General features: G+C 35.6%; 1 protein-coding gene across 1 annotated transcript in view; it reads right to left on the bottom strand.

Annotated features, from left to right (window-relative positions):
- rhoj (ras homolog family member J) overlaps window positions 1-14,485 on the bottom strand; it is a 31,963-nt gene that overhangs the window by 5,400 nt on the left and 12,078 nt on the right. Inside the window, exons 2-4 of the mRNA XM_056481180.1 lie at window positions 9,012-9,070; window positions 1,230-1,394; window positions 193-288 (exon numbers count right to left, since the gene is read on the bottom strand). Of these exons, the coding sequence (XP_056337155.1) occupies window positions 193-288; window positions 1,230-1,394; window positions 9,012-9,070 (320 nt within the window). The remainder of the gene's footprint in view (window positions 1-192; window positions 289-1,229; window positions 1,395-9,011; window positions 9,071-14,485) is intronic.

Here is a 14,485-nt window from a genome sequence, read left to right as displayed (position 1 = left end):
AAAATATTTGTGAGTGTGTTTCACTGAAGAAAGAAAGTCATACAGTCTTTTAACAACATGAAATTGAGATCTGAATTTTCCCCCCTGGCCTTACTAATCCCTTCTGTGTTTTTTCCACGCTGTTATGGTGGTGGAATGACATTTTCTGTTTAATGAAAACTGGACCAAAGCAAATGCATGAAGATGCAGCACCTCTCTGGCTAGTTTAAGGCCTTGCTCATAGGTCAGTGGTTTCTCCTTCATCTGCAGCAGACGGGCCAGTGTCTTTGGGTCATCTCGCAAGTCAATCTGAAAGAAATAGAGCAGGAGTTCAAAAAATACAATGCAGACTTTTGCTGGGTTCACTCAAAGAATTTACATAATGCCAGATTGTATTTCTCTACAGGGACCTTTGCCTCATTTTATCTCCTTAAATATCTTGATTGCTTCATTTGTTCTAACAATGAGACCAGTTATAATGATAATCTTAAGTTAACTTAAGTTACCAGAAGTTGCTGTAAATTATTTTTTTCTAGTTACCTCAACTTTATTTTTCTGGTTCTCTTAACTTTTTTTTCTAGTTAGTGCAACTTAATTTTTTTAGTTTCCAAAACTTAATTTTTCTAGTAAGTGCAATTTAAATTTTGTGCTGATAGTTGCACTACAACTATTTCTTACTTGTTAGTTCAACTTAATCTTTCTTAGTTAATTACACTTAATTAGTGTAACTTAATTGTTCTAGTTAGTGACACTTAAATTTCCTAGGTACAACTTAATTTTTGTAGTTCTCATCTTATTTTTTCTACTTACTGCAACTTAATTATTCTGGTTTCTGCACATTAAGATTATGTAATGCAGAATGAAGTCATTATTCATCTTTTGTTCAGATGAACTAATCCATTGACTAATCCAATTATTAAAAATGTCAATAAAAGTTTTTTTTTTCCAAACTTCAACATGAAAGGTTGTTGGAGGAAAGATGAAGGTCCCATAATGCAATTCAAAATAAATAAATGAATGAAATAAAAACAAGAATCACAAAAATAATTTATTTTTTAGATATTTTTACGGTGTCCACAGAACGCACATTATGTAAATAAACTTTTATTTTGGATGCCATTTAATCACAGTTAATCATTTGACTTTACTACTACTACTACTACTACTACTACTACTACTACTACTACTACTAATAATAATAATAATAATAATAATAATAATAAGATAATATCAGAATATTGTGTTTTGACCTGTGTTCCGATGAGGATATAGGGCACATGAGGCATGCAGGATCTGAGCTCAGGAACCCACTCCTCCTGCACATTATGATAGGAAGCTGGATTCACAACAGAGAAGCAGATGAGAAAAACGTCTGTGTTTGGGTAGGACAGCGGTCGCAGCTGGTTGTAATCTTCCTATAACACACGACAAAAATAAAACAATGTGAACTCTAATGATCAATACTGAAATTGTTACTGATAGAAAAGCTTCTCCCAAACAACTTTTGAACGAAGGTTTAGATTAAAAATAATAAAATTTCCTATATTGAAATAAAATAGCTTGAAATGAACACAAAACCAACAATAAGACCTCAACGACTTCCCATGATGCTATGATTTCTTCTTTGCTGTCTTTTTATTGTGTGTTTGTTTTATTGAGAGGAAAACGAGCATCACATATTGACATATCCATCTAAACATTACTCTCAGCATGGAAGCTGTCAGAGTGTTTGTTATTTTTCAAATCATACAATGAAAAAGAAGAGTTTTATATTATGCATGCGGGAATTCAAGCATAAAAATAGGCTACTAGCTTCACTAATAACAATGGTTACTGAATATGAACACTAACAGATTTGTTTCTCTTCCAGTTGAAGATCACTGAACTAAAACACTGCTTGACTGGCTATTTAAATGAATAGTTCACCCAAAAATTAAATTGACCCCATAATTATTCACCCTAAAGCAGTGGTTCCCAACCTTTTTATCATCGTGGACCAGTCAACTCGTGACAGTTTTATAGGGGATATGCAGAAGTATGCAGAAGGACTTTTAATTTGTCAGTAACCTGGGTCAAGCGCTTCCGGTGAACTGTATGCAGTTAAAATCGCCATGTTTAAGGTCTGTTTTCTTAAAAATCAGAAATCTTCACTGGCTGAGTGATATCTGATATAAAGTGGGTCTCAGAATGTACAAGAAGCACTGCATTAAATTACATTTTTTCCATCATGTCTTTAAAATATGAACATTTGTTTTACCCCAGTATATTCAATGGAGCTTCTGTGCTAACCTGCTAATCCTGACAGCTTTTTGTCTAGTTTTACAGTTGAGCAACTAAATGAATGCTGAAGTCTAGTTGACTGAATTTATATTAATTACATTACAACATCGATGCTGTAAAAGGAGCCGTGTGAAATAGAAAAAAGTCACATGAACCGTTCACCGGAAGTTTATCAGTATGGGAAGAAACATAGCTCTGCATATTCCCTATTGCAGCCCGGGTTGGAGTGTATGTAGATTGCTAGGCGACCATCATCCGTTTTTCTCAGAGGATGACAAGCTGACAAAACATTGCTGCAACTCTGATACAAGTTGTATTTATTGTGAAAATGAAAAAGCGCTGCAGTGTTTGTCTGAGATAATTAGTCAACCAAAATGTGTATAATCCATACAAAATATAACGCTGATTGGTCAGTTCTCATCACCTGCAAATTCTGAGGATGTTTTAAACTGGGCGCACCTGGTGCGTTGCTCCCAATGTGAGCGCACAAGCCACGCACTTCCATTGGAAATAATGACCTTGTGTGTGGAAAAGGTGCAATATGTGAACGGCTGCTGTCATTTGTGATCTCCAAGAGTTGATCTTCTTCTTGCACAGACATGTTGGATTTACCTAATTGTTGACAAATGGGTTGCGGATCTATTCCTTGGCAGTTCACGGGTCCTTCACTGCGCCTTTTGCCCTTCCCAAAGAAACTTTCTAAAGACGTCTGTTTCTGTTAATCTGAATAAGACAATAATATGATTAAGGTGTTTACACGAGTTGCTTTTTGAATGTTCCTTTCATGATCGCCGTATAGAAAAATTCTCTGCATGTTACAATGCAGGTGTCTGTGGTCCTTCACTGATTCGGTAGGTTCAGAGAATAGTGTCAAACAGCCATGTGCAGTGTAAATCCTACACAATGGTAATAGTTTGATTAAAGTGTTTACACGTCTGTACTGCACTTCAATAATGTGACTAAAATCAGCATACTCCACGTCTATAATCCGATTTCTGTTTAGTTTGATTATGACCTTAGTTGGATTAAATAAATAAAAATAAATTGCTGTTTACATGGTAGACTCTTATTCAGAGTATTGTCTTAATCGTATTAAAATCGGATTATTGGTTTCCATGTAAACGTACTTAATTATGATGATGTATTCCGGTTCAAACAACTATGGCTCAAGCTCTTTTTCTCTTCTCAGTGGCATCCTCAAACATTTTTTTAGTTTTCCACTTTCAATTATTTACTGGCTTTAGTTAGCCTCCATCTACTCTCACCAGTTCTTCAGCTAGAACATATCTTGTGCTACATATGCTCACACAGCAGCTGCTGAAAGTCATTGAGTTTAGAATAAAAAAATTAGAAACATTTTTGTTAAAAAACACATTGATCAGCTTCATAAGACATGCATTAAAGCCCCTGGAGGCATATGGGTTTGTTTGACGACGGATTTTTGCGCTTTCAGAAGCTTCAAAGAAACATCCACCTCTCATCACCATTGGATAAAATGTAAATCTACACTGTGTTCACCTAAACAAGTAAATAATACACACTGATGATTGCTTTAGGGTGAGTAAGATAAGATAAATTAAATTTTTGAGTGAACTATTGCTTTAAAAGCAGATTTAAAACAAGGATTTTAAATTTCTAAATGTAATGTTTGGGCTTAAATGTAACCCAATTTATAAATATGACTTAATTCTCTCACAACTCTCATGAAATGTAAATGAATGTGAATATTTTACTCAGGGCCTTTAAAATATCAATGGCGAATGACAGCTCAGCACCAGCGCCAGCATCTTGTAAAAGTCGGTTCTTCCTGAGTGCCATTGATCTCGTAGTCAGCGATCAATGAAAGAGAAGGGCCAGACATCACACAGACGCTCCTCTCTATCACTGAACTGCTTATAGGAGCAGATGTACTCATTTATACAACTTTCATTTATACGGCAATGGGCAGCACACTACATTAGTCAGTCTGTTCGATTCCGAAACACAGCAAATATTCGTCATTACTGCTCACACTGTGCTTGCCACAGCTATAAATCTTAAAATATATACATAATTATATTAAGCTGAACAGCAATGCTCGCACTTTTGCTGCCTTTAGTACTTCTGGCAAAAACTGTTGAGTGATTCTATTTGTTGTTGGTAAATGTCTATCTATACAGTAAACTATAGCATTTCACACCAGTCTAGTGCAGTTCCTGAGACATCTACATTGTAAAATATGCATATAGTGCAGTTCTTGCTGTAAATATGGCATGTTTTTGCATAAGAATAGTTTATTCCCTCATTATTTATTCCGATTTATGCACTGTTAGAAACGACACCTTATTTAATGCCAACACACTGCAAAGTCAGCAAAGTGCTTATTAGAGAATATTCCTCATAGGAATAAGATACTTTTTTGTATAAGAGGATTATTCTCACAAATAATCAAAACCGATGTTGGAACTAAAACAAACAAACAGTATATCTTGAAAACGATATTTGTTTACTGTTCATGTTCATATACACAAATATGTACAAAATGCCTACATTTTAATGTGAGTGGCGAGGGTATAATTTTTAGCAATTTAGGGCTGCTTATGTTTAAATATTCCATTTATAAATGCTGAAAAATACTACAATAATATACAAATATGTACTTTTTTCATATATACTACTTAACAAAAGTTGTTGCCTTTCCGAGTTTTAGGAACAACAAATAATAACTTGACTTCTAGTCAATTATTTGGTATCAGAAGTGGCTTATATGAAAGGCAAAGTCCTCTACACTGAAAAAAGTGTTGCATGCAAAACTGTTGTAATCAATTTATTTGTGTTGAATTTAAACAAACAAATTAAATTGAGCAATGTTCAACTTAATTTGTTTGTTTAAATTCAACCCAAATAAATTGTTTACAACCACTTAACGTAAAAAATTGAGTAAATCCAAGGAATCATCTTTGAATAATTTTTTTCAGTGTAGATTACGCTTATTTGACCAAAATAATGTACATTATAGAACATGAAGTCATGATGCAGTGGGAAAAGAATTAATATTGTGTATGACTGCCATGAGCTTGGAGGACTGCATCCATACATCTCTGCAATGACTCAAATAACTTGTTAATAAAGTCATCTGGAATGGCAAAGAAAGCGTTCCCAAGAGTTTATCCGGATTCTTTGGATTCATATTCAATGCCTCCTCCATCTTACCCCATATCTCCGCCATAATGTTCATGTCTGGTGATTGGTGTGTAGTTTGTATAGTGTGTAGTAAGTGTATAAAAATACGTTTTAATGAATATGAATAAACATGTTCTCAGATATATACATGTGTGTGTGTGTGTGTGTGTGTGTGTGTGTGTGTGTGTGTGTGTGTACTTTTAAATTCATTAATTCATTTTTTTGTCGGCTTAGTTCCTTTATTAATTTGGGGTCGCCACAGCGGAATGAACCGATGTACTTATAAATATACATAATAAATATGCATAGCACACACACACACACACACACACACACACACACACACACACACACACACACACACACACACACACACACACACACACACACACACACACAGAGCATGATGTACACTGAACACAGACAAATATAAACCCAATCATAGTAACATTAACCTATTTTGCTCACCAGATCTGTTGTGGATAAAGGCTAAATTATGATTAAACTTGACAAAAGAGAGTGATAGAGATGGATCTAGTTGTATTTTGAAGTTTGTATTTGGTTGTGTGTGTATATGTATATGTACTGTATATGTATATGTGTGTATATATATATATATATATATATATATATATATATATATATATATATATATATATATATATATATATATATATATATATATATATATATATATGTATATGTATGTTTAGGGGTGGGTGACACGGTGGCGCACTGGGTAGGGCTATAGCCTCACAGCAAGAAGGTCGCTGGTTCAAGCCCAGGCTTAGTCAGTTGGCATTTCTTTGTGGAGCTGGCATTTCAGGGCATCCGCTGCGTTATAATAACATATGCTGGATAAGTTGGTGGTTCATTCCGCTCTGGCGACCCCTGATTAATAGAGGGACTAAGAAAATGAATGAATGAATGTTTAGGGTTGTTGTTCTGTGATTCCTATATAAACCACACCTTACAATTCAGTTAATGCTGTTTATACAGTTTCAAAAGTCTTTATAGTATCTTTAAACATGTTTTGTAAAATGTGTTTTATTTCCTGGTTCTTGTCTGATTCAGTAATTATGGATAATTCCACCAATACCACCAGCTAAAAAGTTATTTGTACTCTGAGTAGTTTTTATGAAGAGTAATTTGTACCATTACTTAAGTACTTTTTAACACCAGTACTTTTATTTGTAATTGAGTATAATTTCAGCAATGTAACAGTACTTGTAATTGAGTACTAATTTTTAGTACTCTTTCCACACTAAACGCATTACATGGATACTACAGGCTGATTTTTGTGATGCTTTTAGACGCACATGAAAAGTAAACAGCTGGGCTTTAATTCAGATGAATCTCTTCAGGCTGCATCTGACTAGTCATGAGAGTTTTCCCTTTGAAGAATCACTGCAATAAGCCCAAATCAAAGTCATTATTGTGGGCTGACAGTGATAAAAACTACTCAGCCTGTGGTTTGTTGTAATTTCAAGTCAGGGCTTGCAGCTTTATTCACAACATTATTCAAAACAGGCTGTACATTCTGCCAGTAAACGGGAGTGTGATGCAAAAAGAGTTTATATTCAGAGTTATATTAGCATGTCCGCAACATTATTTTGTGATGTATTTATATTAATGCAAGTTAAAGTAAACATAGTGAAAGGCAATAGTTGTTTCATGTTTGGTTGTAGATAAATGTAAGATTTAAAATTAATTTAACAGGATATATTTATTTTTTAAGTTGAGAAAAAACCCGTCAAATAGCATTAACTGTAAAATAACTAAATATATAAAAATGAAATGTAACTATAATTATTAATTAATTGAAAACATACCATACACTGTAAAAATGCAGGGTTCCGCACAATTCATTCATGTTGTCCCAACACAAATTAAGTTAACTTAACAAATTTAAGTGGATTGAACATAAAACAAGTTGTCCCAAAAATGATCTCAATAATTGTGTGTATCAGTTCATTCCAAATAAGTAGTTTGAACATGAAAAAAAAAACTGAGTGTACATACAGATGAAGTCAAAATTATTAGCCCCGTTTATGTTTTTGTCCAATTTCTGTTTAACGAAGAGATTTTTTTTCAACACATTTCTAAATATAACATTTTTAATAACTCATTTCTAAATAACTTTCTAATTTTATCTTTGCCATAATGACAGTAAATAATATTTGACTAGATATTTTTTAAGAGACTAGTATTCAGATTAAAGTGACATTTAAAGGCTTAACTAGATTAATTAGGTTAACTAGGCAGGTTAAGGTAATTCGGCAAGTTATTGTATAACGATGGCTTGTTCTATAGACTATCGAAAAAAAATTAGCTTAAAGGGGCTAATATTGACTTTAAAATGGTTCATAAAAAATTTAAAACTGCTTTTATTCTAGCCAAAATAAAACCTTTTATATGACTTACATGACTTTTTTAATGCTCATACTGGAATTTGTTCGGTAAAAGTGTTTCGTAGTTTGTGTATGTTTGTGTATGTTGTGTATGCATCTTGCCGTTTACATCAGCCGATTTATTTATTTATGCACATATCCAAAATGTGCATAAAATAGCTTGATGAAAACGTAGCTACTTTCACCATGGAAATTCCTGCATGCATGAAATATTGCACATTAGGACAAGTTTTGCTTGCTACACAACTGAAAATGTGCTGTACCAGTAGCCTTTGACTTCTATCATATTTTCCTCCTGCTATCGATGTCAGTAGCTATGTTTCCATCCAAATATGCGAATTAACTTTATGCGCAAAACTGGATTCTCGCATAAAAGACATGTGAATAAAGCAGTGTTTCAATCCAACGAGTCAAAGCGAACAAAATCGTCACTTCCTGATTAACTGGTGCCAAATATCAACAGTAAAAATGGAATTTGCTGCGGTAGGAGAAGCTGCGAGAATCTTTTCTTTATTTAATCAAAGACTTGCGGAGCACAGACGCTCTTGATTCTGGAGGTCATTAATAATATAATAACACTAATACTGAAATAGTTAAGGCGCTTTAGAATGAGCAAAACAACATTTCAGATATTTTACAATGTGCTCAGCCTGCTGGTTTGTCCATTCGCACACATTTTCATCACCACATGATCTCTTATATTAAAATCACATGACTTTTTTAATGCGCATACTGGAATTTGTTCAGTAAAAGTGTTTCCATCATAGTTTATGTTTTCTTATCGAATAAAAAGTTTATCCTACTCAGTCATGCGCATGTTTTTCATGTGCAGTTTCAAAATTTATGCACATCTTGGCATTTCCATCATGCACATAAAAATAGGTGGAAGGAATCATAGCTACTAGCTGTAACTTTCCAAAATTCTTCAAAACATCTTCTGTGTTCAACAGAAAAGAGAAGGTCATAAAAGGTGGACTATCCCTTTAACAGCCAGTCAAAATCATTCCTATGTCAAAGGATAAAATTTTGAGGAAAGAAATTGCTTGAAATAAAAAAAACAACAATGGTATGTTTCGTTGGTGTGGATGCTAACATAGTTATCATTATAGTTCTGATATATACAGGCTTTTACTCAGATTGTATGGCAGTATTTTATAGACCTTAGGAGAATTAACTCACTTGTCCAGCAGTATCGTACAATCCCAGTAAGTGCTGCCTCCCAGATACTGTTACATTCACTGTAAAACAACAAACAGAAAACAGTTTGTCACATTCATTATGCATGAAAAAGAGAAGAACAGAAAATGGCGGTAAACAGTGAGTGTGTCCAGCCAGTGTTTCTGCTCCTGCTGAAGCACATCTCTCTGATGTTCCTCCAGGACTCTGGACCTGCTGTTTTTGTTGTGGGTGGGAACGGAGGTTGATCTGAAACAGGACAGCTGTCAGCAGCAAGGGGTGATCGGTTTTGGAAAAGAGGGAGGGAAGAACTGTGTGAGTGCGTGTGTACATATTTCATTCTGTGTTGCGAGTGATGAGGGGGAGTGAACGGCTGTGTTGACATAACTAAAAGAAAAAAACACACACAGACACACAAGTCCATCTTTTGTTATCAAATAACACACAATAAAGGACCACTGCTGAGAACAGGAGAACAGCTGGACTCAACATTTCACTGAGGTTTCAAAGAAACTGCAGATACCGTGTGTCCACATTCTTCTTAAACTCAAAGCTCTGAGCACGTATGCTTTGATAAGGCTGATTAACTTTGGAGGAATGTGTGTGTGAGAGAAGATAGAAAGTGGCTGCGGCGTGAAAGGTGGCCATCATAGATTCTTTAAGCCACATAAATTTGGTCTTCTCAACTTCATGATTGAAACACACATTTAATGCCTAGGACTTTACCCAATATTTGATAAGCCAGATACACATGGATGCTTCCAACATGGCAAATGACCTTCTAGTCATTAAAATTGATGAGACAAGAAGCTTCTGGAAAGGACCGCAGACAAACCTCTTCAATATCCCATGAGAATATGCGCCGCAAAATGTTCTGCTGAAATCTACCACAGATGAATCTGATGAAGCACTCCAATATTTTTAACAGTAATATAGATGGCCATGCCGATTTGTTAACACATATGAACACCACTGATTATCCCAAAACAAGCTCATCTTTAAAGTCTTCAAAAGAGCTCTGCTTTTAATTTGCTGTATTTAAGATACAAAATTGACACAGACCCATACAATTTTTCATAAAAACTCCACCAATAAGTCTGCTGAAGTCATATGGTAGGGATGGGCGATAACACAATTTTTTAATGCGATACGATACCGATACTTTGTGTTAACATTTTCACAATACCGATGTTAATGTAATTTTTCAAAATAATGTTAATTAAAAAAATCACTACATGTAAATATATATATATATATATATATATATATATATATATATATATATATACTGTAATGTGTGTGTGTGTGACATATACATACACGCACACACATCCATATTTTATCTACACTGCATACACATTGATACTGTATATACACACTGCGCAGATACACACACACACTTATATTTATTCTTATTCATGTAATGATAATGAGAGAGAAAGAGAGAGCTTATTTATTATTCTGATTTATTATTTTATTTATTATTTGTATTTAATTTTTATTATTATACTATATATTATAATACTATACTATTTTCTGTGTTTACTATATATATATATATATATATATATATATATATATATATATATATATATATACATATATATATATATATATATACATACATACACATGTGTGTGTGTGTTCTTTTTAATGTAAACTTTATAAATGCTTTGGCAAAACATTTGAAAACATTTGTCATGCCAATAAAGCAAGCAATTGTTTAATTGAGGGGGGGGGGGGGATTGCCTCCTTTAAACTCTCCTATAATGTCTTTTGTCGGACAGGGGGAGACTGAGCAGAGGAACACTGGGAAGCTTGCTTTTGTTCCGCTTCTTTAAGTGTCAGGGTGTGTTGTCTGTAAGTGTTTATAAAGGCTGCTTGTATTGCTGCTGTGTATAACTTTCTTATCATAAATATTGCTTGTGCAACATTTTTTCAGCTGATGGGATCCGGGGTCGCCACAGCGGAATGAACCGCCAACTTATCCAGCATATGTTTTTATGCAGCAGATGGCCTTCCGGCCGCAACCCATCACTGGGAAACATCCATACACATTCATTCACACACATACACTACGGACAATTTAGCCTATCCAATTCACCTGTACCACATGTTTTTGGACTTGAAACTGGAGCACCCAGAGGAAACCCACGCAAACACAGGGAGAACATGCAAACTCCACACAGAAATGCCAACTGACCCAGCTGAGGCTCGAACCAGCACCCTTCTTGCTGTGAGGCGAACGTGCAACTGTGAGGCGAACGTGTTTCAACTGGTTTAGACCAGAGCCTTCAGTGTGGTGTGAAATTTAAAAAAACGCAGATAAATGTTAGAATGTATGTATTTGTTGCCCTTGGTCCAGAACAAATGAACCAAACCACAGGTATGAAAGCATCCTTAGTCATACTGGCAATGCATTTTAATATAGGGTGCAATTTTGTTTTACATATAAAAATTGTTATATGAAAGATATCATGTGGACCCAGAAGCACACAGGGTTAACGACCCAAAATGAAATGTAGGTTTTGTGTGTTTGTGATGCCATAAAATGAATGCAAATGCACTACGTTTTGATGGGTGACTGTAAAACTAGACCAATGCTGGGAAACAATCGCACTTGGACCTCAGCAAACGTGCCCATTGTGACCTACAAATTTCAAAGATATTCTAACCGAGTCCCCTTACCATAACATCTTGATCTTTGTCAAAGTCTCAGATTTTGATCCCTGCCCATGTTTTCTATATTAACGCACAAGTTATCGCATAAACAACTTTAATGGTAATTCTATCCTATTCTTTGGAATTTGCACAGCTTAATAAACAATACTGAGGGATTGAATGCTCAGCCCATCCTACAAAAGAAGTGATGGGGGAAAGAATGGCAATTCGACCTGTTTCAAGATTTAAGATGACCCTTTTGTGTCTCCAGAATGTGTCTGTAAATTTTCAGCTCAAAACACCCATCAGATTATTTATTATACCTTTCAGAATATTAGAATTTTCAGCTCTGAACATTGTTTTTTTTTGCCTGTGACATTAATGCTAGTTCTCCCTACCCACCATTCCCATGTGCCTGTCAGAGTGTGCCTCAATCTCATTCTCGGCTGCATCAGATAAACAGCACAGTGACAGACATGAAGGAAGCAGATCTCACGTAACATTTGTGAGAAATACTACAGTAAGAACTTTCCAATGATTATTTGATGTATTTGTTGTAGAGTTATTTCAAGTCTTTCGACGAGTTACACACAATGTCGTTACAAAGTTCACGCATGCTCGCACACACACACACACACACACGCACGCACGCACGCACGCACGCACACACACACACACAGTGTGCATTTAACTTTGCACGCAAATGTGACAGGATACACATTAATATCAACTGCTGTATGGCTATCCATTGTTAATGTACAAAATAAACCTGATTTAACGTCCACAAACCGGTATTGAAACGACTTTTATAATTGTACTGACATGCAGTTGTGGTAAAGACTGTAAAATCGCTGTAATTCATTACAAACATGCATAAACACGTTTTAAACTTGTCAAACTCATTCTGAATCACATTTGAAGATGACTGATGATCACAGAGAGCTGAACAGATCTTTTAATCCCGTTTGCTTTGCGCATGTCCTGTCCTGTGGATATGATTATATGCGTTACTACGAAGACGTCACGTTGTGGTGGGCCTCAAAATGGGGGATTTGGATCCTATTTTAACGTCAGGAAATTTAAAAAAAAGAGACTTATTGTGTTTCTATCACCTCAATATGACAGTGGACACACTATACCTACACACAGTTCAGTTCAAACAGCTTACAAAAGACGATTTTCATCATAGATACTTTTTAATGTTCGTTATGAGAAAAGCTGTTTTGTTTGTTTCCCAAAACATAATACACTGCATGCATTAATTGAAGTTAGTCATAAATATAAAATACTAAAAGACACCAAAAACCCTGAAGCAGTCATTGCTCTAGCTTTCCTGTTTCCCTCAACTGGGCATAATATTTGTTTCATAAATTACGATTATAATTAGGATGGGACTATGCACCCTTTTAAAATTCAAATGAAATTTTCAGTCATAACACATCGCTTTGAGCGATTGCTAATCTCGATGCTAATTTTAACAATCATGTGCTCAACAGTGAAGAAAAGAGACAAATTCAAAACAGCTCCAGTTCTGATGCTCTGAGCTTATAGCCACATGGAGGAACAGGAGGTCACTGAGGAGCCGTGTGGACCAATGGTGTGAGGGCTCCTCCAGGGTGATGTTTTTCTGAAAGAAGGAGGCTAGGCAGAGCAGCTGTGATAGACCAGCCAAGCGGTGTTTTGATTACATGTGCTTAGAAGTTCTTTCCCTGTAGTCTGTGAAGATGGACCTGAAACAGTGGCCTTGAGTCTGTCGCAGCATATCAGCTGTTTCTGACAGGTCTTTTTACCAGCACTATTCTGTTCCCCTCCTGAGGCCAGGCTAAATAAGGAGTACTCACTCAGAGCAAACACACAAGCTATTCTTCACTTACTAATTCTTTGACTTGATGACGAGTGCATTTTCTCAGAGGCATCATAAGTGAAGTCAAAGGAGGCTTGAAGGAGCCAACAGTGGGGTCTAGGGGACCCTGAATGTATTTCTTTCTTATGTAAGGGGTGTCTTTTTTTTATATATAAGGAGACTAAAGCAGAAATCTGTGAATTGGGGCCAGAAATCCAAGCAACCAATCTGGATCTGTAACTACAATACAAGGTTGGGGTGATCTGAGGTAAAGGTTTTAGAGCCAGTTTGGTGACCGTTAATCAGGTCAGTAGCTTTTTCCCATGAGGCTCGAGCTCAAACCACCGCCCCATTCAGTGGCCTGGAGAAATCACTGTTGTGTTACGGTTTCGCTCAAGTCTGACCGAGTGTTGTGAAACGTATTTTGGGGCATCAGAAATCCCATCAATGCTCATTCTTCCACCTCTTTTCTCTTTCATAGACATTTGAGTCAGATGCTTCATGTGCATTTAGAAGATTTAGCCTGCAAGAACAGGCAAGGGTCTGCAAATTTAATTTAAACACTTTCCATTCCCCCACTGCTGCATCAGCTCTCAAGTGCTAACTATTTATTGTTGCTGCTTTTTTAAGCTCACTTGCCCATTCTTCCATTGTGGACTTTCATCTACCATGCCAAATAGCCTTAATATTGTCTTTTAGCAATAAATATATTGGCATCTTTACTGTAATTTGATAATTATGATAGCGCACTATTCAGAAATAATGGTACATTGACATGACTCAAGTGCCTGGTCCAAACCTGAGTTCAGTTGATCTCTGTTCCTCTGCCCTTCGTTTACCATGTTCACACTGCATGACCATTACATGTTTGCTGTATCAGTGAGAAAGCTGTTTACTACATTGTTAGGTAACGACTGTGCAGAATATGTAAATATGGAGTCAATTTAGGGCCATATATAATTGCAAAATTAAA

The sequence above is a fragment of the Danio aesculapii genome, chromosome 20, assembly GCF_903798145.1.
Source record: "Danio aesculapii chromosome 20, fDanAes4.1, whole genome shotgun sequence".
Classification (NCBI taxonomy): Eukaryota; Metazoa; Chordata; class Actinopteri; order Cypriniformes; family Danionidae; genus Danio; species Danio aesculapii.
This window is presented reverse-complemented; position numbering and strand designations above follow the sequence as displayed.